Here is a 25,655-nt window from a genome sequence, read left to right on the forward strand (position 1 = left end):
TTCTCCAGCTGTACATAGGAGATCAGGAGAAAGTATTTGTTTTTGTAGGAAAGATGAGCAGAAAACCTTTAAAAGACTAGCCCTGTGAAGAACATCCAGACAATGATGCAAGCGGAGCAGTATCAGTCTTAGTTTTGTACAGATCAACTCAATACACCAGGATGATGATTTTCTGTCAATGCTGTCATTCATAATGGGTTACAAAATGTCCCCTCCCCGCCCCAATCTGTTGAAAGAAACCACATTTTGGTCATACCCCACTTCTCAGTTGTAGAACCCTTCCTCCGTTGCTTCTTTCTGCAAGTGCTGAGACAGACTGGACTTGCATTCAGCCAAGATCTGAAGTAGTCTGTCCTTTCCAAATGAAATCTCCAAGCCTTTATTCAACACCTCTACAATGTTACACAATATATTTGGTGATATCTTCCTCCCTTTCCACCTCATCTGTAGTTACCCCCATCTCATTTTCCCCACACCTCCCTTTTATTTCCATTCCATCCCCTTCTCTCCAGCCACATTGTCCATTTTGCCAGAAGTGCTTCAATTTTTTCCTACAAAGAGAATGTCACAAGTAGTTTATCAAATTTCTTATAGATAAGTATTTCCATCATTATGTTGTATCTTGTCCAGAAGGGGGTTTAAATCCTCTAGCCTTAACAACAGCTTGCATGGAGAAGACATGGGAGAAGGTAGATGGCAGCTTGGAAACTTCACTGTGGTCAAGGGTGTATGATTTAAAGAAATTATTCCATTTGATTATATATATGCAAACAAAAATTTAAACACGGGCACACTGATCCCCAACACAGTGCTGATGGGCATCTTTTGGCAACTCAAAAGCCACACTACCATCCATTACGTTTTGCCCTGACCTTCTCCCCCATGGGTTACTTTTATTAGCAAACTTCAGATTGAGAATTGTTAAAGATTGTAGTTATAAGGTGGGTAATGAAGAATTACATTCATAATATGTGTTGTGTAAGATAAGGAATATAAATAGATCAACTGATTTCCAACTTTCTCTTCCTTTGCAATTGTGCAACACCTGACCAGCATGTTAAGGTGTTACAGGAAGTAGATCAAACTATTAGGCTCCCTGAGAATTTTAGTAACAAACATATAAGTCAAGCATTGAAATTCCCATCTCACAAGTGCTTTCCTACATAATCAACCTGCGAAGATCATTCTTTTCTGGCTCAATTTATAATATACAGAAACAAATGATTTACGGTATGTTATCACTAAAATCTTAGTCTAATCTATATTGGTATAAATAGTATAAATTAATATTTGTATAAAATAGTAAATCAGTTCATAATAATGTACTTTTTCTAAAAACATCAAAAATAGCAGGTGATTTTAAAAAGTTGGTAAGATATTTTTTTAAGCCTGAGACTGAAAACTAGTAACTGTTTCATAAATCTAATTATTAGGAAAACTAGCCCAAACTTCTTTAGTTGTTTCTTCTAACAGCCCAGTTAAAGAAATAAAAAGCTTCTACAAATATTACAAATATGAAATAAATCTCCAAAAGCATACAGTTCTCAAGGAGGAAGTGTAAACATGCAAAATTAATAAAAGGATTGCTGCAGCAGATAAATCAAATTATAGCATATGTATATCCTGTATTATTTTCAACACTTAGTGTTGGAGAAAACAGTTTCTTAAATAACTTGATACAGGGAGTAACAAGTTGGGAACTATCCCCATCTTTTAGCTTAACAAATCACTATTTGAAGTGCGACATGACATGTTATCTTGTGATACTTAATAATAATTTGTATAATTCCCTCTTGGCTCCTGTGATTGTACTTGGCTGGTTCTCTCCTCTTACTAATCACTTCAGAATTTTTTGTCTAATGGCTCCTCATCCTTCCTCTTCCTCCCTTTCTTGGCATCTCTCCAAGTTCTGTCCTCAATCCCCTCCTTCTCCAATTACAACTTCTGTATCATCATCTACTCCCTTAGGCCATGGCTACACTGGCACTTTACAGCGCTGCAACTTTCGCACTCAGGAGTGTGAAAATAACACCCCCCTGAGTGCTGCAAGATACAGCGCTGTAAAGCCTCAGTGTGAACAGTGCCGCAGCGCTGGGAGCGCGGCTCCCAGTGCTGCAAGCTACACCTGTAAAGGAAGTGGAGTACGTGCAGCGCTGGGAGAGCTCTCTCCCAGCGCTGGCGCTCCAACCACACTCACACTTTAAAGTGCTGCCGCGGCAGCGCTTTGAAGTGCAAGTGTAGCCATACCCTTAGTTTCAAGAAACACCCTTATGCAAATAATTCCCAAGTTTTCCACTGTAGCCATAACCACTTCCCCATTATCTGCTTCTCCAGCTGCCTCCCAAACAACTCTACTTGGATCTTTTCTATCATCTCAATCTCAGTCTTACCAAAACTGAACTAATCTGTCCTTCTAAACCCTCTCCCTTGCATACTTCCTCTATGGCCTGGTCTACACTGGGGGGCCCGATTGATCTAAATTATGCAAGTTCAGCTCCATGAATAACATAGCTGAAGTCGAGGTACTTAGATCAACTTACGGTGGTGTCTTCACCGCGGTGAGTCGACTGCTGCTGCTCCCCTGTCAACTCCGCCTGCACTTCTTGTCAAGCTGGAGTAAAGGAGTTGATGGGAGAGTGCTCAAGGGTCGATTTATCACATCTAGACTAGATGCAATAAATTGATCCCCGCTGGATCAATTGCTGCCAGCCAATCCAGCGGTAGTGTAGACATACCCTATGACAGTGGTCAATTCCACCACTCTTCTCGCACACAAGACTCAATTGTCATCTGCATCCCCATATACAGATTCACATAAGTCCTGTAACAACTTCTGCCACCAAACCCATCCTTTTCTTTACTACCCCCATTGCAAAAAAATGCTTGTCTGCACTTTAATATTGTTTCCATTGGTGTCTCTTTCCTCCCTGGCTTATTTTCTTCCAAAATCATCCCTCTCCTCCTGTTTTATCTATGGAAGAAACAGCATTTTTGACACTGATCAAGTTTCTTGATTTCCTGAATTTCTTCACTATCTAAAAGTTCATTACTTGTTCACAGCCCTTCCAGGGGCGGCTCTTAACCTTCCAAGCCCCACATGATCCTGACTTCTGTTAATTTCTTTAAGCAAATTCCCTTACTGGAGCTCAGAAGAATTACTTGGCAAAGCACTAAACAGAACTCTTGAGCAAAGCCTGCATTGTTTGACTTACTGGAGTTTTTACGGGCCAAATTTTGGCCTGTGATGCGTGATTACCAGAAGCTGGGACTGGACGACAGGAGATGGATCACTCAAATTGCTCTGTTCTCTTCATCCCCTCTGAAGCATCTGGCACTGGCCACTATCAGAAGACAGGATACAAGGCTAGATAGACCATTGGTCTGATCCAGTATGGCCGTTCTTATGTCTGGCTTCCACTAGATTTAATGAGAATCACATGGAACATGACCAAGTGCAGAATTTGGCTTACAGCAGGAGGATCTTCCCAGAAAGAAAAGAAGGGAAGCCACCCAATTTTCACCAGTCAGAGTGTGCACCAGAGTTGAGAGGAACAAAATCAGTCAAAAAAGGAGAAAAGTCTTTCCTTTGTGCCATAACACCAGCATAATCCACAAAGAAAAGTGTACTGCTGAAAAACATGGTCCAGGTTAAATAATTGTGTGTGTTAAGAGCAAACATTAAAGTTAGCATTCAGCTCACTGAACAAGTTCAGTACACATGTACACCATTTCCTATTATATTGTCTGCACACCAGGTTGTTTATAGTGCACCAGAAATTAACTCACGCATATAAATGCATCTTGGATTTGTTTAACCCATACAATCCTGACATTCTCCTGAAGTCATTCCTCAAGGGAAAAGCTACCAGAAAGTGGAGGAGCAGAAAGGATTTATTTTGAAGGCATTATCTAAAAAATAAGACTTTAAAATCCAAAAGAGAGAAAACAAAGTTACCCTTCACAGTTGTAAAAAAGTAGCAAGTGTAAGAGGGGAGAAAAAACGATAGAAACAGATACAGAAAACAGAGGGAAAGATGGCAAAAGGAGAAGGGAACATTGACTATAATTCCAATACTTAGTTTTTATAATAAAAACTGTTTGCTTTGCATGATATTTTCCATTACAATAAATAAGGGTTATAGATGGACAGAGAAGGGAGAATGGGGTGTATCTGACAGGAAAATGATGGGGAAGTCAGTGTTGAAAATATTAATTTTCAAGAATCTCATGTTATTTCTAATTTTGCAGGTGCTAAAGCCCAAAATTAAAAGCCAGCATTGAATATTTGACATTTACTATATCAATTAATATACTCCTGAGCTATTTTAACACCTTTTGCATTAATTTATTTTTGTAACTGAAAACTTTTGTCATTCATTGTAAAGCTTTATTAATGCCATGCTAGTTTCACGATTTAAATCCATGCAGATCAGGACATCACACCATTACTACCTTGGCATGCTCTCTGTTCTTCCTTCCTTTCTTCCATGTACACATCTATGTATTATGTGCGCAAAATTGTAGGAAAAAAGGCAATTAAATAGTTTTGGAAAAATGCTTATTTTACATATAGCTTGTTCAAAATAGAGGTATAGTAAAAGATGGTTACTCACCTTTGTAACTGTTGTTCTTCGAGATGTGTTGCTCATATCCATTCCAATTAGGTGTGCGCACGCCGTGTGTACAATTGTCGGAGAATTTTTACCCTAGCAACACCCAGTGGGTTAGCTGTGGAGCCCCTGGAGTGCCTTCACAGAACTGGATACATCCCCCAGCCAACCCAGCACCCCCTCAGTTCCTTCTTACCACCTGTGACGGTTATTGGGACTGTGGAGCACAGCATTACTGTCCTCCACTCTCCCTAGCTTTTACTTTCTGGTTTGGATAATTGTCCTAGATCTTGTAGCTATATAGTTAGGTTGTATAGTAGTCTTGATAGTTGTAGAATTAGTTTGTAAATAAAGTTAGCGGGTTGGAAGGGGTTCCTTCCCCTTCCTCCCTGAGCTCCATCCAGACTCATGCCCAAGGCTCCGGGGTTTAAGCCGTGCTCAGCCTGTTCAAAGCCTATGCCAATGGGAGACACCCCAGCACCCGATTCCTGTTTGAAGTGCCTCGAAGAATTAGCTACAATTTCTGTGTAATATGAATAGGAAGTTCCACTGGGCTGGAACCTCTCTATTTGGCTGTAAAGTACCTAGCACGCTTAGGCGCCATGAATAGTTTTCTCACTCGATATTTAGGTTTGTGTGCATCTTATTCTACCCCAGTCAGCAGTAATTTATCCAGGTGTTTCACACACTCTCTAGGCAGTTCTACATATTTTATTTCAGTACTGATTTGGCAGTCAGGGCTGGCATACCCCAATGATAATTTGCTTGGCAATTAGATTTATGCATTCTTTTATGCAAGCACTTCCTTAAGAGTTGGTTGAACTATTGCCTTTTCCCCCTACTTTCCAGTAGGATAGCTAAGACTTATTACATTTTTCAAATAGGATTCTTTCAGCACTGTAAGTCTGAATCAGCAATCACTTTATATTTGGGGAGAGGGGTAAAACCACTGAAAGCTTTTTCCTTTCTGCCCCCTGCTGAAAGGAAGGATACATTTAGCCACTGTATTGGCTGGCACAAGGGGGAGGGATAGCTCAGTGGTTTGAGCATTGGCCTACTAAACCCAGGGTTGTGAGTTCAATCCTTGAGGGGGCCATTTGGGGATTGGTCCTGCCTTGAGCAGGAGGTTGGACTTAGATGATCTCCTGAGGTCCCTTCCAATCCTAATAATCTATGAAAAGGTTGAGAGAAAAAAAGTTATATAGGTGAATGGGTGAGAAGTTCTCAAGCAGTCTGTCCTGGCATAATGGCGCACACAATAATGAGACAGCAAGGGAATTAGGCCAAGCGTGAAGAACAAAAGCAAAAATACATTCTCCCACCTGATTTGTAGTTCAATATCAGTTTCATTTCCCAGACTTCTGGACTGCCTTTTTAAAATGTTGCGTGTGTTCTTCTCCACAAATACCTCCCATATCTCCGTTTGCTTCCTCTAGGACCCTGACCAAATCTCCTCTACTGTTGGCTCCCACCCATTACCAAACATTATATTACGAGACCCAACATGAAACTCTTAGCATGCTACTTTTTAAAAATACTCATCTTTTAAAATAGTCTTAATGACAATACACATTTTAAAATGGCCTATTCCACCATTTTTATCAAGACATTTTTATGTTGTCAGTTTTATGGACATAATTTTTAAAAATGCTTTTAAAAATCTACCCATTTATGGCTGAAGTGGCCTATATAAATTGAGTTGGTATTCCAGAACAGTTGTGCATGGAAAAAATGTTCACATAAAACCAAGATAAACCTTCATGGGATAGCAGCCAAGTAGAGGTCACAGACAGAATGGACATGGAGACTCAGAATTAAAGTACACTGTGCAGAATGTTTGCATTGTTGCCTCCCCATGCTCCACCGTACATGAATTATAAACAGGATGCTCTGAAACTGACATTTTAGTAAGCACTGCTGCACACTTGAAAAAAATGAAAGGCACAAAAAGCACCATAGAATTTGGCTTCAGTAGACAAAAGCTTAAAGAAAAAGAGTGGGGATTACAGCTCATATGCAGAGCTAAATGGTCACAGATTCCAAACATTTCATCTGAGAAAAACAACAGCAATTACACACACACAAAAAGATACAAGTAAACTACAGACGTATCAGAGGAATTGTGTCTCAAGAGCAAGTAGCATACAATTTGAAAGACAGATGAAACCCAGAATGGATTCCAACAGAAGGCTTCCAAGTAGAAGTTTGGAAATATTATAGTGTAGCTCTACTGGAGATAAAAATAAGCAATTGAAGCAGACCATTATTACACTACCACAACTGCATAGGGATTCACAAGGATCCTACTCTGCACTGAAGTAAACTATACACCATTAGCTCATACAACAAATACAGAAACTATTACAATTGTCCTGACACCAGAACCTCTTCATGTAGATTCTTTTCTAATATTCTTTTAGAAACCACTCATTGAACAGAGTGCTGAATGGACTTTCTATACGTTTCTAATTACTCTGAAACAAAGAGCCCCCCTCCCTACCTTCCAGCCCACAGACAATTAAGCCTTTTAAAAACTTTTGCTTCCAGAACGTAAAAGAACTATTACTATTAAGACAATAGGTAGAAAGATGTACATGATTAACTCTAAACAAGTAATATTTATCTATTGTTTACTGAAATGCAACCGTTATTAACAATTTAGTTTGGTTGTGTCAAACATCAACTAGGAGAAAGATTCACCCAAGCTGGAGAAATCAAGCAATATTAAAGCAGCAACATGTTTTTCATTTCAATTACTATATGGAAATGGCTATAGCACTGAGCATACATATTATGAATTGATTCATAAAGCAGTATGGGAATCATTTTGACAACTTTTTCCTCAAACATCTATTAAGCCATTTTTAAATGAAAAAGCTTCAGTAAGGAGGCAGGAATACAGCATTTAGAAATGAAGTAGTTAGATGTGTAATTTTCATAATTCAAAATCCTGCTAAACCATCACCACATGCAAACAGTAAAAACATTTTCTTTTTTCACTTTTACAGAGCCACTGAACTGTAGCAACCTCATTGAGTTTAAGCACAAATCAAGTAACTTCTTTCTTCCTTAAGGCTCAAATGAGTAAGACAAGCTGAAAAAGTGACAGGATACAGTATTTCTACATTAAGACATGTACAAAATCTATTTTAAAATTAATTTCAGAGATAGTTTAGCTTGTTTGTACAGGAAGCTCGATGTTATTTGAAAGAAAAAAATATGTATTGCTATACTAAAACAAATTGACCCGACAGCAAGTAATTTGGTTTAATTCAGAGTACAGTTTTATATTTCATAGGTTGGAGAGCATTAAAATGAAAGGCTCACCTACTTTTACTTATTCTATAATTTGAAAACCAATGCAAGCAAAACCCCATTTCCTATTCCAACATTAATTTGTTAGACTCAATCTCGAAGGATTTTAACATGCAGCTTTCCTGAAATCTGTTTTGAATACACAAGGAGCTCCTTTTAAGAGAAAAGTCCCTTACTCCCACGATCACACTTGATCCTTCATTTCTGAATCGCAAATATAATTGAGCAGTTTACACCCAAAATACTCAATAAAACACCCACACTGTGACAAGAATGAGACTTTAATCAGTTTTAAGTGGAGTTTTAACACTAAGAGATAAAGGGTTGTTAAACACAACAACAAATGGACATCTGATTTGTATGAGGCATTATCCTGTACATGTCATATTTTGCTGTTTTTGTGTATCCTCAGTGCATAGCATTACACACAGAGCCACTGTTGCACAGCACAATAGTATCTGAAGAGGCTGAATCAGAGTAAGGCTGCCTGACAACTTTTTTTTGTGTGTGCGTGTGTGTGTATATACATACACACTCTCTCTCTCTCTCTCTCTCTCTCTATATATATACATATACATATACACACACACACTCACTCTCTCTCTATATATGAAACAGACTGAAAATTGAACTGGCAGAGTAAAAGGCACCTCTGCCAAACTGCAGTTAAAGCCTCTTTAGCACACAGTTCTACCCCTTCCATCTGCATGCATGACATTTTTAACAGTATTTAAAGGTAAACGAGGCACTTTGTGGCAACCACAGGCGTCGTTAACATATTGCACAAATTTGCTATAACTAAACATGGAACTTGCACACTGGCACCCTATTTTTATTTTTAAAGCTGAAACGTTGATGCTGTATGTAAACTCCACTTTAGTTTACAATTGTGCCACAGCAAAGAATCTTGATGCTATTTATACAACTGCCCTTAATTAACTGTGCCAAAACATTTCTAGTGGGGCTACAGATGACTACGGATGGTACAGGGCCTAACCAGTAAGCTCTTATGAAAGTGATGCCTTCAAGTAATTTCAGACATGTAAGCTCTGCACATCCAGGAGTTTAATATACAGTCTAGAACTCAGAGATTACCTACCGAATGCATTTCAAGCTAATTATGAATACTGTCATAAATAACGTTTTAATAAGGACTCAAAAACCTTTCAGTCATAGTAATTCTTGTCAAGTTCTATGGGGATGGTAACTGAAAGTATAGGAGAGTATGTATAATATATATATATTTTTTATATATATATAATATATATATAATGCCATTTTTCCATTTCCAATGACTATACCATAAAATGTAAGCAAGGCTTCTCAAAAACATTGGAACATTCATAATCAAAACCCTCATTCAGACCTTCACATTCCAAAGGAAAAACAACAGTGCAAAAAGCCCATTATAATGTCATTATTTCCATTCTGGCCATCAGTGTTACATACAGGAACCACACATTTAATTTTGATATCATGAGCCCAAAAGGGGACATAGTACAGTGTCAAAATCAAAGTATTTTAAAGCATGAATATTTTGTTTATTAGCCAACATGATTTTCAATTGCTAAAAGCAGACATAAGGTGAAACATGTATCAAGGCATAAAGTCTGGTCTTCAAGTAGCCATTGCTTGCTGCCCAATTTAACAATGGGAATTCTGAGTGCTGGACCAGCATTTTTGTTCTGTTAAGACCTTAAAATCTAATTTAACTTATGAATCAGAAAATCCTATAATAGCTTTGTTATAAGTTTAGATCACGAATTTGACGAGCAAAATTGACCAATAAATACTGAAAAAGCATGTTACACCTTTGTTTACCAAAATGTAGGTGAAGTCCTGCCTTGTCCTTTTACAATTCATATTCTGTTAATGCTGTTGTACTGGGCCCTATGGATCACAGATTCATTTGTTAACTCGGTGAGAACACAGCTAATAAACAACTTCGGCGCCAGTAAGTTAATTAAAATTGGACTTTACACCATAAAGTGTAACTTTTGGGGTAGATATTCCAGAAGTTTGAAGGTCATGGTATATTTCAGAGTGAACAGAATTTTTAAAAAAAAAATTTCATATCTGTATTCAACAATAGTTGTACTCTTAAATTATCTGCAGTCTGGGCATGTCAATCATAATATTCAAAAGTGAAGCTCAATCCCTATTTCTGGCTATATCCCTATGAAGGAATGATACAACACTGCCAGTTTGGATATCTAATTCTTTTAATAGCAAACAACAGATAGAATATTTGGGACATGTTCTACTTTTAAAAAGTACACATCTTTGTATCTGTGCAGTGTTGAGAATTTATTGAAAGACTGGTTTCCTTTATACCATGTGTAATGTCTCTTTTTAAACATTGTAGGTACTAAGTATTCAAGTAAAATTCCCTAACAGTTAATGACATTTTAAAAAAAGTGTGCAAAACTGCAAAACTCATTAATGAATGTAATAGAATGTGTAAGGTCAAAGGGGGGGGGGGAAGGGCTGACAGCTGTTTCTTTGAATAAATGAATCCATAAATCTTCAAAATAAACACTAACCTGTAGAATCTCAAATTGAAGTTTCTCATGCACCGTTATAAAATATTTTATATTTAATGAGAAAAAAAGCTTGCAATGCAGCACATGAAGCATTCACAGCAGGTATATGAATGAAAAACTAATAAAATAAGTAAGATGTTGACTGATGTATGTATTAATAGCATCTGACTTTCAGCACTGGCCTTGATTACACAGGAGATGGAGCAGCCATTACAATTGAGAAAAACATTTAATAAATCATTGTCTTTTTTAGAACAATAGTTTCAAGCCCATTTTAGGTTGATAGCCTCCACATTTGTATGGTTAAGTCATTGTTGCTGTGTTTCTTATCTGTGACCCCATTATTTTCATATCCCTTCATTTGTGGGTCTTTAAGATGTTGTGGAAGGTTCATTCCTGTACCCCTATATGGAATCACTCCCTCTAGCTGCCTTTTCTAGCACCATTATGCTTAAAAAAATAAAATGCACAAACAACAAGCAGTGACAGCGGCCGATTCCTCAAACGTCCAGGATTAATTACTGCAGCATGCTAAAGAAAGGTGCATGTAAGTAGCTGGATATGGTACATAGTCCAGGGTCCAGCATAATATATTCCTTTCAGAGCATTTCTTTCCATTCCCCTATCCAGAATACATGCATCAGAATGTAGTACAACCCTTTAGAAACTTCTCTTAGCCAACTGCGGACTTATCTGTTGCCACTTAAGTGCAAAAAAAAGGGGCAGGATGTGAACCTGTATATCAGAAAGCTTTTTCCCCCCCCAACTGCAGTTGGTGACAGACAAAAGGAAAAATTCCTACGTATACACATCAGATCTGTCTCCACTTTTATAAAACTGGAATAAAATGGGAAAGTGCCATCTTTATATTTCCTAATTGAAATTTTAATGTCCTTTTGACACAAAAAGGTATATACATAACATAGCTACGTAACCTTTTTCAACTGGACAACAAATGTCAAACCCTGTAGATTTATAGGGCAAAATAAGATTGGTCAGGAAAGAATTGTTCCTATAATTGGTAATCTGACACAATGTTCTATTGCCATTTGAAAAGGTCCTTTTTTTCAGTTTATTCAAGTTTGTCTCTTCGTGGTTTTTTTTCCCATATAAAAAAAATATTCAGACTTTTGTAATCTGCGTATGCTGATCTTCATCAAAAGGTTCATTCTCTGGATCAGAGTCAGTGGTGTCAGAATATCTATAATGATCAGGTTCATTGTCACTAACGTCCGGTGTTACTGAAGCAGAACTGCTAGCCTCTGGATTTGATGGCTCCTCTGTTTTTGTGAAAAATAGCTTCACCTAGGAAAGGAAGAAAACAAAAGATTAATATAGTCTGAACTTTTCTTTCTTAAAGTAGTTGAGACAATACAGGCCAAGCCTACACTTGGAAGGCTTTGCTTGTATAGCTATACTGGTGAAGTGCTCCTAGTGTGGACATAGTTTACACTGGAAAGCTTATTCTAGCTCTGCACAGTGAAATAAGTTAACCAACAAAAGCACGGTATTGACGTAGGTCCTTTAAAATCATTCTACCATGTACATTTGTTTAAAAACCTCCAACTACATACAACCTTTGATATTAAACTTTTGGCATACAAAATGCCAAGTCTCAAATCTAAAACACTTACAAACTTTTCAGTAGCACAAACGGTAAGAGTCGTGAACCCATGTCAATAAACAAGTACCTTAGGGTAGGGACCATTAGGAGCTCCCACGACAATCATAAGCAGTAAGAAACACCCAATTACAATCACTGTTATGCTCTTTGTGGCACTATTAATTACTCACTACCAATTATCCTTTTTCCTTTTACCTATCTTTATACAATTTATATATCAGTGGTTATACTGGTTAAGACAGATGGATATTGTAGTGATGTTTCCAAATAGCAGAAGCATCCTCAGTTCAAAGAACTCTTATGGCTAGAAAGACAGTATATAGAAATGGCACCTTCTTCCACAAATACACTCCCCATATGGATTCAGTCATGTCTATTCACTTAAAACAAGGTTGAAGACTCTGAAATGGACAGTGTTAATTAATAAATACAGTTGTGTTTACACTTGGAAAAAGGTTACTCACCTTTGTAACTGTTGTTCTTTGAGATGTGTTGCTCATATCCATTCCAATTAGGTGTGTGCGCGCCGCGTGCATGCTCGTCGGAAGATTTTTACCCTAGCAACACTCGGCGGGTTGGCTGGGCGCCCCCTGGAGTGGTGCCGCTATGGCGCTGGATATATACCCCTGCTGACCCAATAGCCCTTCAGTTCCTTCTTGCCAGCTACTCCGACAGAGGGGAAGGAGGGCGGGTTTGGAATGGATATGAGCAACACATCTCGAAGAACAACAGTTACAAAGGTGAGTAACCATCTTTTGTTCTTTGAGTGATTGCTCATATCCATTCCAATTAGGTGTTTCCCAAGCCTTATCTAGGCGGTGGGGTCAGAGTGAGATGTTGCAGAATGCAAAACTGCTGAGCCAAAGGCTGCATGATCTCTGGACTGTTGAACCAGAGCATAATGAGAGGCAAAGGTATGTACTGAAGACCAAGCAGCTGCACGGTATATCTCCTGGATGGGTACACGAGCCAGGAAGGCAGCAGATGAAGCCTGGGCCCTAGTAGAATGTGTGGTGAGGTGGCTCGAGGGAACATTATCCAAGTAATAACAAGTATGGATGCAGGCCATTACCCAAGATGAAATCCTCTGGGAGGAGACAGGTATGCCCTTCATTCGGTCCGCCACCGCAAGAAGAGTTGGGGCGTTCTACGAAAGGGTTCTGGCCGCTCGATATAAAATGCAAGCGCTCTACGAACATCTAGGGAGTGCAATTGTTGCTCCCTTCATGTTGAGTGTGGTTTCGGGAAGAAGACCGGAAGGAAGATATCCTGGTTGACATGAAAGGCCGATACCACCTTAGGGAGGAACGCCAGGTGTGGTTGCAACTGCACCTTGTCCTTGTGAAACACAGTAAACAGTGGATCCACCGTGAGAGCCCGAAGCTCGGAGACTCGTCTGGCCGATGTAATGGCTACGAGGAAAGCTGTTTTCCAGGATAGGTACAGTAGCGAGTAGCTTGCTAGCGGCTCTAATGGGGCAGACATAAGTCTGGATACAACCAGGCTGAGGTCCCAGGTTGGGGCGGGGTGGTGTACCTGGGGGTATAGGCGCTCCAAGCCCTTGAGGAACCTAGAAACCGTAGGGTGCGAGAACATTGAGTGGCCACTCTCCCCCGGGTGGAAGGTAGAGATAGCTGCCAAGTGCACCCTCAATGATGATATTGCTAGGCCCTGCTGTTTGAGAGACCAGAGGTAGTCCAAGATGGTGGGGATCGGGATCTCGATGGGAGTAACATTTTGCGTTTCTCACCAGCAGGAGAAGCGCTTCCACTTGGCCAGATACGTGGCCCGAGTGGAAGGTTTTCTGCTACCCAGGAGTACTTGTTGTACTGAGGCAGAGCAACGTAATTATGATTGGCTTAACCACGCAGCAGCCATGCCGTGAGGTGAAGGGACTGCAGGTCTCAGTGGTGAAGTCTGCCGTGGTCCTGAGTTATGAGGTCTGGGCGAAGAGGCAGGGTACTTGGGTTGGCTATCGACAGGTCGAGCAACATGGTGTACCAGTGCTGCCTGGGCCACGCTGGAGCAATCATGATTAAGCAAGCTTTGTCTCTGCGGAGTTTTAGCAGAACCCAGTGAAAACGATGGAAAGGCATACAGCAGTTGGCCCGTCCACAGCATCAGGAAGGCGTCCGAGATCAAACCCGGGGAGAGACCTTGGAAGGAGTAGAACATCTGACATTTCCTGTTCTCGTGGGAAGTGCAGAGGTCTATGCAGGGAAATCCCCACTTCCGGAAAACAGAATGGATAACTTCCAGATGAATCGACCACTCGTGAGACAGGAAGGATCTGCTGAGTTGATCTGCCAGAGTGTTCTGAATGCCTGAGAGGAAGGACGCTACTAGGTATATCGAGTGGGCTATACAAAAGTCCCAGAGTTGGACGGCTTCCTGACAAAGGGGGGGGGGGGGAGACCGTGTCACTCCCTGCTTGTTTATGTAATACATGGCCATTGTGTTGTCTGTGAACACAGACACAACAGCCTTGCAAATGCTGTTGAAACACCTGGCACGCAAGGCTGACTGCTTTCAGCTCTCAGACATTGATGTGCAAGGCCAGCTACTGAGATGACTAAAGGCTTTGAGTGCGAAGATGTCCGAGGTGAGCACCCCAGCCAAGGGATGACGCGTCCATTGTCAGGGACATAGAAGGCAGGGGTGGATGGAACGGCATCCCTGCACACACCAGGGAGGGCGTCAGCCACCAGTTGAGGGAGTGTATGATGCTCGGGGGAATGGTGACTATCATGTCTATGGCGTCTCTGCTCGGGTGGTATACCGAGTTGAGCCAAGATTGTAGGAGATGGAGGCGTAGCCTGGCGTGTTTGGTCACGAAGGTGCAGGCAGCCATGTGACCCAGGAGACTGAGACACGTGTGAGCCAAAGCAGTCGGGAAGTTCTGTAGGCCTCGGATAATTGTTACCATCGCCTGAAACTGAGGCTGAGGTAAGCAGGCTCTGGCGAGACTGGAGTCTACAGTGGCCCCAATGAAGTCTATCCTAGATTTCTCTGTGTTGATCATCAGGTCTAGAGGAATGAATAGGTCCTTGACGATGCCCACATGATAGGAGACTTGTGACTCTGAGGTCCCTCGGATGAGCCAATCATCCAGATATGATAAAACATGTATCTGACGGCGGCGGCGAGCGGCGGTGACTACAGCCATGCACTTTGTGAATACTCTTGGGGCTGCAGAGAGGCCAAACGGTAGTACCGTAAACTGGAAATGCTGACAGCTGGCCACAAACCAGAGGTACCGCCTGTGAGGATGATAAATGGCAATGTGAAAATACGCGTCCTTCATGTCGAGGGCAGCATACCAGTCTCCGGGATCCAAGGATGGGATGATAGTCCCCAGAGATACCACGCAGAACTTCAACTTTATCATGAACTTGTTGAGTTCTCGCAGGTCTAGGATAGGTCTGAGACGTCCCTTCGCCTTGGAGATTAGGAAATAGCGGGAGTAAAACCCCTTGCCCCTTTTGTCGTTTGGTACATCCTCTATGGCTCCCATGGCAAGGAGCGACTGCACCTCTTGTAAGAGGAGTTGCTCGTGAGAGGGGTCCCTGAAGAGGGACAAGGATGGAGGGTGGAAGGGTGGGGGGGGGGGCGAAATAAACTGGAGGTGATACTCAAGTTCCACCGTGTGTAGGACCCAACGATCTGAAGTTAGGAGGGACCACGCAGGAAGGAAAAAGGAGAGTCGGTTGGAAAAAGGAGGGAAAGGATCCTGGAACGTAACTGGTATGCCGTCCTCAGACGTAACTTCAAAAGTTAGGTTTTGGCCCCGTAGGTGGTTTAGAGGGATCTTGATTTTGGCCCCCTTGGGATCCTGACTGTTGTCTACGGCCAGCCCTACCCCGTCTTCTACCAAAGTCCTGCCTTTGTCTAGGCAGAGGGTACGGGCGGTGAGGCTGGGGACTGGAAGGCCTGCGCTGAGTCATCGGCGTGTGCATGCCGAGAGCACGCATGGTGATCCTGTTGTCCTTCAGGCTTTGTAGCCTAGGGTCCATCTTTTCAGAAAACAGGCCTTGACCGTCAAAGGGCAGGTCCTGTATCATATGCTGAAGTTCTGGTGGGAGGCCTGACACTTGGAGCCAAGAAATACACCTCATGGTGACTCCCGAGGCCAGAGTTCTGGCTGCAGAGTCAGCTGCATCCAACGAGGCCTGGAGGGAAGTTCTCGCCACCTTTTTCCCCTCCTCCAAGGGAGCTGCAAATTCCTGACAGGAGTTCTGGGGAACTAGCTCCGTAAACTTGCCCATCGCCGCCCAGGTGTTGTAGTTGTAGCGACTAAGCAAGGCTTGCTGATTCGCCACCCGGAGTTGGAGGGCCCCTGCAGAGTACACCTTACGGCCCAATAGGTCCATACGCCTAGCCTCCTTCGATTTTGGCGCAGGAGCTTGCTGGCCATGGCGTTCCCTCTCATTGACGGATTGTACAAGGGAGCAGGGAGGAGGATAGATGTACAAGTACTCATACCCCTTGGAGGGCACCATGTACTTGCGCTCAACTCCCCTGGCAGCGGGTTGAATGGAGGCTGGAGACTGCCAGATGGTATTAGCACTGGCCTGGATCATCCGGATAAATGGTATGGTCACTCTTGTGGGGGCATCAGCTGACAAAATATACATCATCAGGTCCTCTATCTTGGGAATCTCCTCTGCCAGGAGATTCATATTGAGCGCCACACATCTCAGGAGGTCCTGGTGAACTCTCAGGTCAATTGGAGTAGGGCCCGTGGAGGATGTCCCTGCCACTGCCTCATCAGGAGAGGACGAAGATGAAAGGTCAGAGACAAGTGGGTCATGTGTGGCCTCGTGGACCTGGACGCCCTCTGGCTCCCTTGGTAACTCAGACTCTGGAGGGGGAGCTAGCACTTCCTCTGTAGTGGGAGGAGGGGGGCAGCTGATGGTCGCCTTCGGCACCCGGTGTTCCGATGCGGCAGAGTGAGATGGGGCTGGAGGTACACCTTGGGCCTGGTGATATGCCCAAGGCGTCCAGAATGACCACTGATGGGGGCCTTGATCTTGGCCCTCGGTCTCTTGGAAGATCCTGGTGAGCACATCGGGGTCCTGGTCCTGTGTATATGAACTGTCCGCCTGGGACAACACGGATGGGTGGCAGGATGGCCAAAGAGGAGCTGAAAAACCCTCTTTTTGCTTTAATGAGGCCCCGGGGATACCAGGTACCAGGAACGAGATTGGGACCTATGACCGTAGTGGTGCCGGGAGGTCAACCGGGATCTCGAAGCTCGGCGTCTGGATCGTCTGCGAGAGTCATGGTGCCTGGAGCGGTGCCGGAAGCTGGATCAGTACCGAGAGTACTGGGCCAGTGAACGGGACGCTGATCTGCGCCGCGAGTATGACCAGTACCGAAGAGGTGATCGGTGCTGGGACTGCGAGCGGCGTCGGGACCGGGATCAGCGACAGGACCAGGAACGCCGGTGGGATCGCGAGTGGTGCCATTCTGCGGTGCCAATAGAAGGCGGTCTTATCAGGGCAGGCTTGCCCACAGACTGTATGACCCGCACCGGTGGTGCTGGGGGTTGAGGTAGCACAGACAGAGTCATTGCGATGAGATCTCTCGCCGTGGAGAATGTCTCTGGCGTGGAGGGAATCGTGAGCTCAACCACTGCTCTTGGCAGGGAGCTTTCAGGGACCGGAATCGATGGTGCCAAGGTAGTCGGTGCCGCGACAGGTGTAGGTGCCGGGCGGTTCAATCTATCTGGGTGCTTTGGCTGTGGTGCAGAGGGCAAAGAAGCAGCGGAAGTCTTGGGCCTTTTCACCCTCAGGGAAAGAGAACGGTGCCGAGGAGGCACTGGTGCCGGAGATGGTCGGTGCCGAGGGGTCTTAGCCGTGCCGGCGCAATCCAGTGTCGAAGAGGCACTTCTGGCAGTAGATTGTGCAGTGCTCGGTGCCGAGTGCGGAGGAGTAAGAGCTGCCTCCATCAGGAGCTGTTTGAGATGGAAGTCCCGCTCCTTTTTTGTCCTCAGCTTGAAGGCCTTGCAAATGCGGCACTTATCGGCGAGGTGAGATTCCCCGAGGCACTTAAAGCAGGAGTCGTGAGGATCTCCTGTTGGCATCGGCTTGTGACAGGCCGAGCACAGTTTGAAACCCAGTGAACTGGACATGGGCCCCAGCACCGAGTGCGGGGAAGAGGCTAATCCCCGAACCCCTCTTAACTATATACACTAACTAAGTAAAGAACTACTAAAAAATAACTAAGTACAGAAATTTCAACTATATACACAAGAATAATGAGAAAAACTATGAATAGCTAGGGAAGTGGAGGTCAGCTAAGCCACGCTCCACTGTTCCAACGACCGACACGGGCGGTAAGAAGGAACTGAAGAGCCATTGGGTCGGCAGGGGTATATATCCAGCGCCATAGCGGCGCCACTCCAAGGGGCACCCAGCCGAACCACCGAGTGCTGCTAGGGTAAAAATCTTTCGACTAGTGTGAATGCGGCACGCACACACCTAATTGGAATCAATATGAGCAAGCACTCGAAGAACTGAAATGAATTAATTTACTAGACTTGGTTTAAGCACAAGTGGTTCTGTACGTGCATCAATCATTTGTATTCTGAATCGCTGCCGTTAGCCATGTCACCACCATTCTTTATCACTCTTTGAAACTTTTTCGGTTGCAATACCTCCTTGGTTTCAAACAGTTCCCAGAGCAACAGATTCCAGAAAACTACTAAAAGCAAGTTAATCCAAACAATATTTGGATACTGTATTCTGAGATCTCCCATAATTTTCATATTCCTTCATTTGTGGGTCATTTGCAGAATGTGTGCAGGGAAACAAAAGTTTTATAAGCAAGATAAGAGTACCAAAAGGTTCTTGGAACCAGACATTTCTTTAGTAGAGACAAGGACTTAAAACACAAGCTTCTGAGTGACATGAACAGAATCAGATTATGGAACAAATGCTGAGACAGGAGGCAGAGTGTATGCAATCCTGCACACCAAGGAACTCAACTCAAATATTTAGTGTAGAGCTGGTGGATCCACTTGTCAGTCCATGAAAGGATCATACGAACGGCCGTACCGGGTCAGACCAAAGGTCCATCTAGCCCAGCATCTGTCTACTGACAGTGGCCAATGCCAGGTGCCCCAGAGACAGTGAACCTAACAGGCAATGATCAAGTGATCTCTCTCCTACCATCCATCTCCATCCTCTGACAAACAGAGGCTAGAGACACCATTCTTTACCCATCCTGGCTAAAAGCCATTTATGGACTTAACCACCATGAATTTATTCAGTTCTCTTTTAAATGCTGTTATAGTCCTAGCCTTCACAACCTCCTCAGGTAAGGAGTTCCACAAGTTGACTGTGCGCTGCGTGAAGAACTTCCTTTTATTTGTTTTAAACCTGCTGCCTATTAATTTCATTTGGTGACCGCTAGTTCTTGTATTATGGGAATAAGTAAATAACTTTTCCTTATCCACTTTCTCCATATCACTCATGATTTTATATACTTCTATCATATCCCCGCTTAGTCTCCTCTTTTCCAAGCTGAAGAGTCCTACCCTCTTTAATCTTTCCTCATATGGGAACCTCTCCAAACCCCTAATCATTTTAGTTGCCCTTTTCTGAACCTTTTCTAGTGCCAGTATATCTTTTTTGAGGTGAGGACACCGCATCTGTACGCAGTATTCGAGACATGGGCGTACCATAGATTTATATAAGGGCAATAATATATTTTCAGTCTTATTCTCTATCCCCTTTTTAATGATTCCGAACATTGTTTGCTTTTTTGACCGCCTCTGCACACTGCGTGGACATCTTCAGAGAACTATCCACGATGACTCCAAGATCTTTTTCCTGACTCACTGTAGCTAAATTAGCCCCCATCATATTGTAATGGAAATACAAGCAGCACAGAGACTATTATATCCCTAGGTTTCCTGCTTGCTGCTAGCGTAGATCTGTCAAGTTTGAGTGTTTTAATTTTTCAGACCATGACCATATTCATAATTTATGCTGTGTAAGCTGATTAAAGAAATTCTTCAGAATTAAAGACAAAAGTTACAATTGAAAAAAATGATATCTTAACTCCTGAAAATCTACCACCACCTTCTGCAGTAATTCTAGTATCAGTTACTGAATTCTTAAAAACAGATACACTTAAGTAATGACATATTCAGATATATTGCTTGCCTCAGTATAGGAAGTTATGTAACAAATGGTTCCTAGAGGAACACGTTTTGATAATGCAGTATATTTTAAATAACTACACACAGCTCTTCAAAATTCTGTTTATTCTATGCTCTTTAAAAAATACTGACCTTGAAGTTTGGAGAGAAATATCTGTTGGCTTTGTCTTTATTTGCCTTATCTAGATCATTTTTTGTTAATGTAAGGATTAGATATTCCTTGTCATTATCTGAGCGCTCTGTGCTGAAAATACCATCAAGTTCCTGATCTCCAACTAGACTTCCATTTTCTACTTTGTCTGAATTTTCATCCAGTCCTATGAAGAATGTATTTACCCAAAAGTGAAACATTTTGTCCTGTGGGAAAAAGCAAGCTTGCTTTAGTATTTACAGATGGTACATTATCTTATTTGAATACAAGCATCATCTGTTTTTTAAAAATTGATGAGTTTAATACCACCAAACCACACAAGACATAAAAATCTAAACAGTACTACAACCATTGGCACATCAACTCTCAGGAAGTAGATTTTCATTAGTCTTCCTACATAACATACAGATCTTATCTATATTAATCACCACATGGATTTTCCTCAGGTAATCAAATAATTTAATTTTTTTAAAAAGGTCTTTCATAAACCAAAAAGGCTTCAATAAATTGAATGGCTAAATATACAAAATAGGAGATTAAAAACTTAGTACAAGTCGCAAAAAGTGCCAAAAAAAGAGTTACTAGGCATACAAAATAAAAATTTATTTTGTACACAGATACACACAGTAGCTGCTCCCTGACAGACAATCCTTACCAGGCTATTTGGATCAGTAGCACTGATCATCAGTGAAGGACATCTGTTTTAATATTTGTAATTTAAGTACTGTTCCATTAAACAGAATATTTTGCTTTTCTTTATTTTATGAAAAAAGTTTTCGTAAGAAAGAACACCATCAATACAGAAAATATCTGAAAAGGATTAATTTTATCCCCTCGTGTAGATCACCTAAAAGCAAATGTTTGCTAAGATGGCTGGGGAGGGCAGGTGGAAAGAGAGAACGGGAGGTCAGCCACTGGAAAAAGTATTTGCAGACCTTCTGAAAAGAAAGGAAAGTAATATAAATGTTTATTGAGATGCTCAGTTATATTTGCTGGCATAGCTACTGATCAAATCAAGGTTGAAACATTCTCTCAAGCATTCCAAATGACAGTAAGCAGGGAATAGTTATTACCTGCAAAAAAGTATAAACCAGTTTATCTTGCACTGCAGTGTTCCAATGTGCACATGCAAACAGATGTAAATATTAAATCCAAGTCTCAGACTGATTTATACATTCACTGATGTAACATACAACTAATAAGTACCAATAATTTATGCTCTTGATTTTAATTAGAGGTGTTGTGAGACACTATTGCAGATGCTTGTTTTTTCACATACATTCCTAGGCAAGCAGCTATAAAGGTGTTCTATCCTTTACTGGGTTAAATCTCTGATGAAAGTTAAGATACTATTAAACTTAACCTTTACAACCCCTTAATATATGCAATGTCCACATCTGGTTCTCTCCTCCATACTGGCCAACCAATACCAGATCTTCAGTGCCATTAATGTCTGGGTCCAGACTCTCTCTAAGATTGCTTCTCTCCTTGAAACCTACCATGACAAATGTACTTCCCTTCTGAATCCCCCCCGCCCGACATAAAATTCAAAATGGATGTTACCACCTTCAGAGCAAACGCAGAGCAATTTTTAATATTGCTACAGTCATTCCCATAATAGCTACCCTGAAGAATGACCTGGCAAAATGGGAGGAGAGTGGAGGGAGAGGGGGGTGTATGTCCACAAAAAAGCAATGGTCTAAAAAAAATAAAAAATAAAAATCAAGCACTGAATGTGTTATACATGAGCAGAATTGGGATTGGACTCCTTCTGAACAAATGAAACTATGATGGAATCAGATATATTTCTAACAAAAAAAATTAAAAAAAAATGCCCAACCCTTTCAGATCACACCACAGTGCTGATGATTTGGAAGGGTTGGGGGTGGCACAGAAGCTATGGTGGCTCTTCACTAACTCAGCATTCCTTATGCTGAAGAATCTTTCACTAGCCTTGTATTTAATCTCTGCAACTGTTTCATTACTATTTTGCATATAGAGCTGCAAAAACACAACCTCCCGTGCATGTGTATATATTCCTGTCATTATGGAGAGGATATACCCACCTTCAAGGAAATTTTAAATCAAGGGTGGATTTGCAGATCCCTAATAGAGACAGATAGTAATGATAGTCAAAATTGCCTTTATATACAATTAGCTAGAGAATTATCACTATCCTCTAATGTGTACCTCACTGACGTCATCTATGCCTTTGTGGATCTCTCAACTGGATTACTGGAATGCACTGCAAGTGGAATTAGTCTTGAAGACTCAATAGATTGCAGAACATGGATCCCCACTCAAACAATATCAAACAAGTATACATCACTCCAAAGGCTGCATTCATTTTCTTTAGCTTCCAGGTGAAATTACAGATGGAAATCCATAACTTGAAAGTCATGTGTTGTCTGAGTCCTGGATACTGGACAGAAACTCTCCTACATGGCCAACATTTTATATTAGCTGAGGTGGTGGTGAACAGTCACTAGATTAAGATGTTTGAACTGGGGGGAAGTCATTCTTGGAACTTGGTCTGCTCCCCTGGTCGCTCTGAGCTCAATTATATTGGATCAGGCTTTATGCTATGCCCTGATGGCTAGAGCCCTGTGCAGATACAAAAATCTTTATCTGCATTTGATCCATGATCCACATAAATTGTCCGTGGATGCGAATAACCGCAGATATTTGCGGATTTGCACAGCTCTGCTAACAGCTCCAACGGTCACCCCACACCTGTAATGCAGGGCCGTGCCAAACCCTCAAGCACCACCCACTTCTCCCTGGGGACCTCCTGCCACCACTGCTGTATCCTCTTCCCTGCTCCAGGCAGGCAGACTATATCCTGGACCCTTGTGTGCAGCGCCACCTTCCCATTGGTGCTCAGACACCCCTACACAGCTGCAGTTGCTCTAACACACAGCTGCGCTTGGCTCGCTGCACAAGAGCACACGGTCATGTTCCCTTCTGGGAGTTGTAGTTTACCTCCTCCATCCAAGCAAGCAGGGGACTACAACTCCCAGAATGCCCAGTGGGCTATTACTGCTGCTGCACAATTCAGAGAGCCGGGCCAGCTCGAGGGCTCGGTGACAGTCGCTCTGTTTTGGTGACTGTGCACTGCAGAGCCCTGTACAGATACAAATTATCTATCTGCACCCAAGCTACGATCCGGAAAAATGATCTGTGGATATCCAAGTGTATAAAGCGGATATCCGCAGATTTGCATGGGCTTTACTGATGGCCATCTCCATCTCTAATTGATCACATCTTTAATTCTTTGCCTGTGTTGATGGTAGAGCTATTCAAGGAAGGTGTCCATTTGACGTGTTAGTTTTCAATGTTCTTTAAACTTTTTACCCTGTACATGTCCTTGGAGCTTTTAAAATAGGTATAAATTGAGAGAAAAATGTAAAGTCTTCTTTCTAGAACTGCATATGTTAAATATTTTAATTTTGACACTCAGTGTCTACACAGTACTCTTAAAAGATTAAGAGTGCTATGTGGTATGTTTCCACCACTTTTAATGCTAGAGTCATTTAACAATCCCTCTTCTTATAAGGGACTAATTTAACAGTCACATAACTGACAGGAAAACTGACAAAATATCTTCATTTCATAAAATACATTGTCCTTGATGCAGAAAATATTCAGCGGTTCTGGAGCTAAATTAACGCTCCCAAGTTACTGAAAATGCTCTTCAGACACATCAAGGAGAAAGTTAACTGAAGTCTATCAGACCAAGTGAAACTTATTTTTAGTAACTTACTGTGTTCAAATAAGGAATTTACTCACCTTCAACTTCTTTGACCATACCTTTCAGGATTCTCAACCTTAGCACAAAGTGGTAGAACTACCTTAATTCGTAAGATTTATTTTAACCCTTACAAAAGCAACTGCAGTAGAATGTGAGCCAAGTCCCCTACCAGCCTTCAAGAGTCACCCACTTCCATTTATTCTACTGCACAGAAGGCAATGTTTCCAGAAAGGTAAGGCAATTCGAGATGGCCAATAAAAATATATGCCTGAAAAATGAACAAGGCCAAAGTCTGGTGTAGGTATCTCCCAAACACCCTAGGAAAACTGATGCAAAGAAGTCATCTGGCATCTCAGCAGCAACCTTATCTTCCTTAATTGGTCCATTTAAGCCCTAGATGCAACAGACCCACCTTTTGAAGGCTTCCTACTGCCAATATACAGTAGAATCTCAGAGTTACAAACACCTCAGGAAGTGAGATTGTTCATAACTGAAACTTTTGTAACTCTCAACACAATGTTATGGTTGTTCTTTCAAAAGTTACAACTGAACACTGACTTAATACAGATTTGAAACTTCACTATGAAGAAAAATGCTGCTCTCTTTTTTGAAGTAGTGTACATTTAACAGTACTGTATTTACTTTTTTGTCTCTGCTGCTGACTGACTGCATACTACTTGCTCCAAATGAGGTGTGCAGTTGACTGGTCAGTTCGTAACTCTGGTGTTCGTAACTCAGATTCTACTGTACTTGAAGACAGAAACCAGGAGCAAAATACCAGGAAAAAAATTTCAGTTGACCAATAAGGGATATCATTAAAAATCTTTTTGGGTGAAGGGAGAGTGGCCTCCACTATCTCGAAAGGAAGGTCTAAAGCATGGACAGTCTGAACTGGAATTTTGTTTGGAGGCCAAATGTAAGCAATGATGGATGCTTTCTAAATCTGTGGTTAAAAGACTATAGAACAACTTTGCGAAAACTGATGGAAGCATTTCTGAAGCAGGCAATGGCAGTGGTCTTCCTCGCGATCAAGACTTCACTTGGTTTTTAGTTTAAGGCACATGGGGTTGTAAGCAATGCAAAATGCTTGCCTTCCCTCTCTATTCTCTCCCTTTGTCTGTCTCCCTCCAACCTCATCGCATCTCTTTAGTATTTGAGCATTTAAAACTTTCTTCCTTTCCATCTGCAGGAACAGAACTATCCTAACTAGCGTTACAGGGTCTTGTGTATTCATAGGCATGTGTGCTCATAAATATTAAATGTGTGTGCAAAGAAACTGAGGAAAGGCTAAGATGACACAAATTTTGTATTTCTCTCAAAGCTGCCAGTTTTATGGCCACTGTTACCGCTTCCAGGAGTTCCACAGCCTAAGTGCAAGCTCCTATTAAGATCAGTGTCCTGCACTCACCAACTGGATGACAGTTTCATGGGAGATCATGGCTATGAAGAGGTAACTGATTTACTAAGGGTCAAATCCCATGGAGGGTTATGAAT

The 25,655-nt window shown here is 42.0% G+C and overlaps 1 protein-coding gene across 6 annotated transcripts in view; it reads right to left on the bottom strand.

Moving 5' to 3' along the window:
- Window positions 1–8,188: 8,188 nt before the first annotated feature.
- Window positions 8,189–25,655, bottom strand: part of PTEN (phosphatase and tensin homolog) — an 87,574-nt gene continuing 70,107 nt past the window's right edge. For all 6 annotated transcript variants that reach the window (XM_030571167.1, XM_030571166.1, XM_030571165.1 and 3 more), the window contains 2 exons: window positions 20,392–20,616; window positions 8,189–11,773 (listed from right to left, as the gene is read on the bottom strand). In XM_030571167.1, the coding sequence (XP_030427027.1) occupies window positions 11,591–11,773; window positions 20,392–20,616 (408 nt within the window). In that variant the 3' untranslated portion in view covers window positions 8,189–11,590. The remainder of the gene's footprint in view (window positions 11,774–20,391; window positions 20,617–25,655) is intronic.

The sequence above is a fragment of the Gopherus evgoodei genome, chromosome 7, assembly GCF_007399415.2.
Source record: "Gopherus evgoodei ecotype Sinaloan lineage chromosome 7, rGopEvg1_v1.p, whole genome shotgun sequence".
Lineage (NCBI taxonomy): Eukaryota > Metazoa > Chordata > Testudines > Testudinidae > Gopherus > Gopherus evgoodei.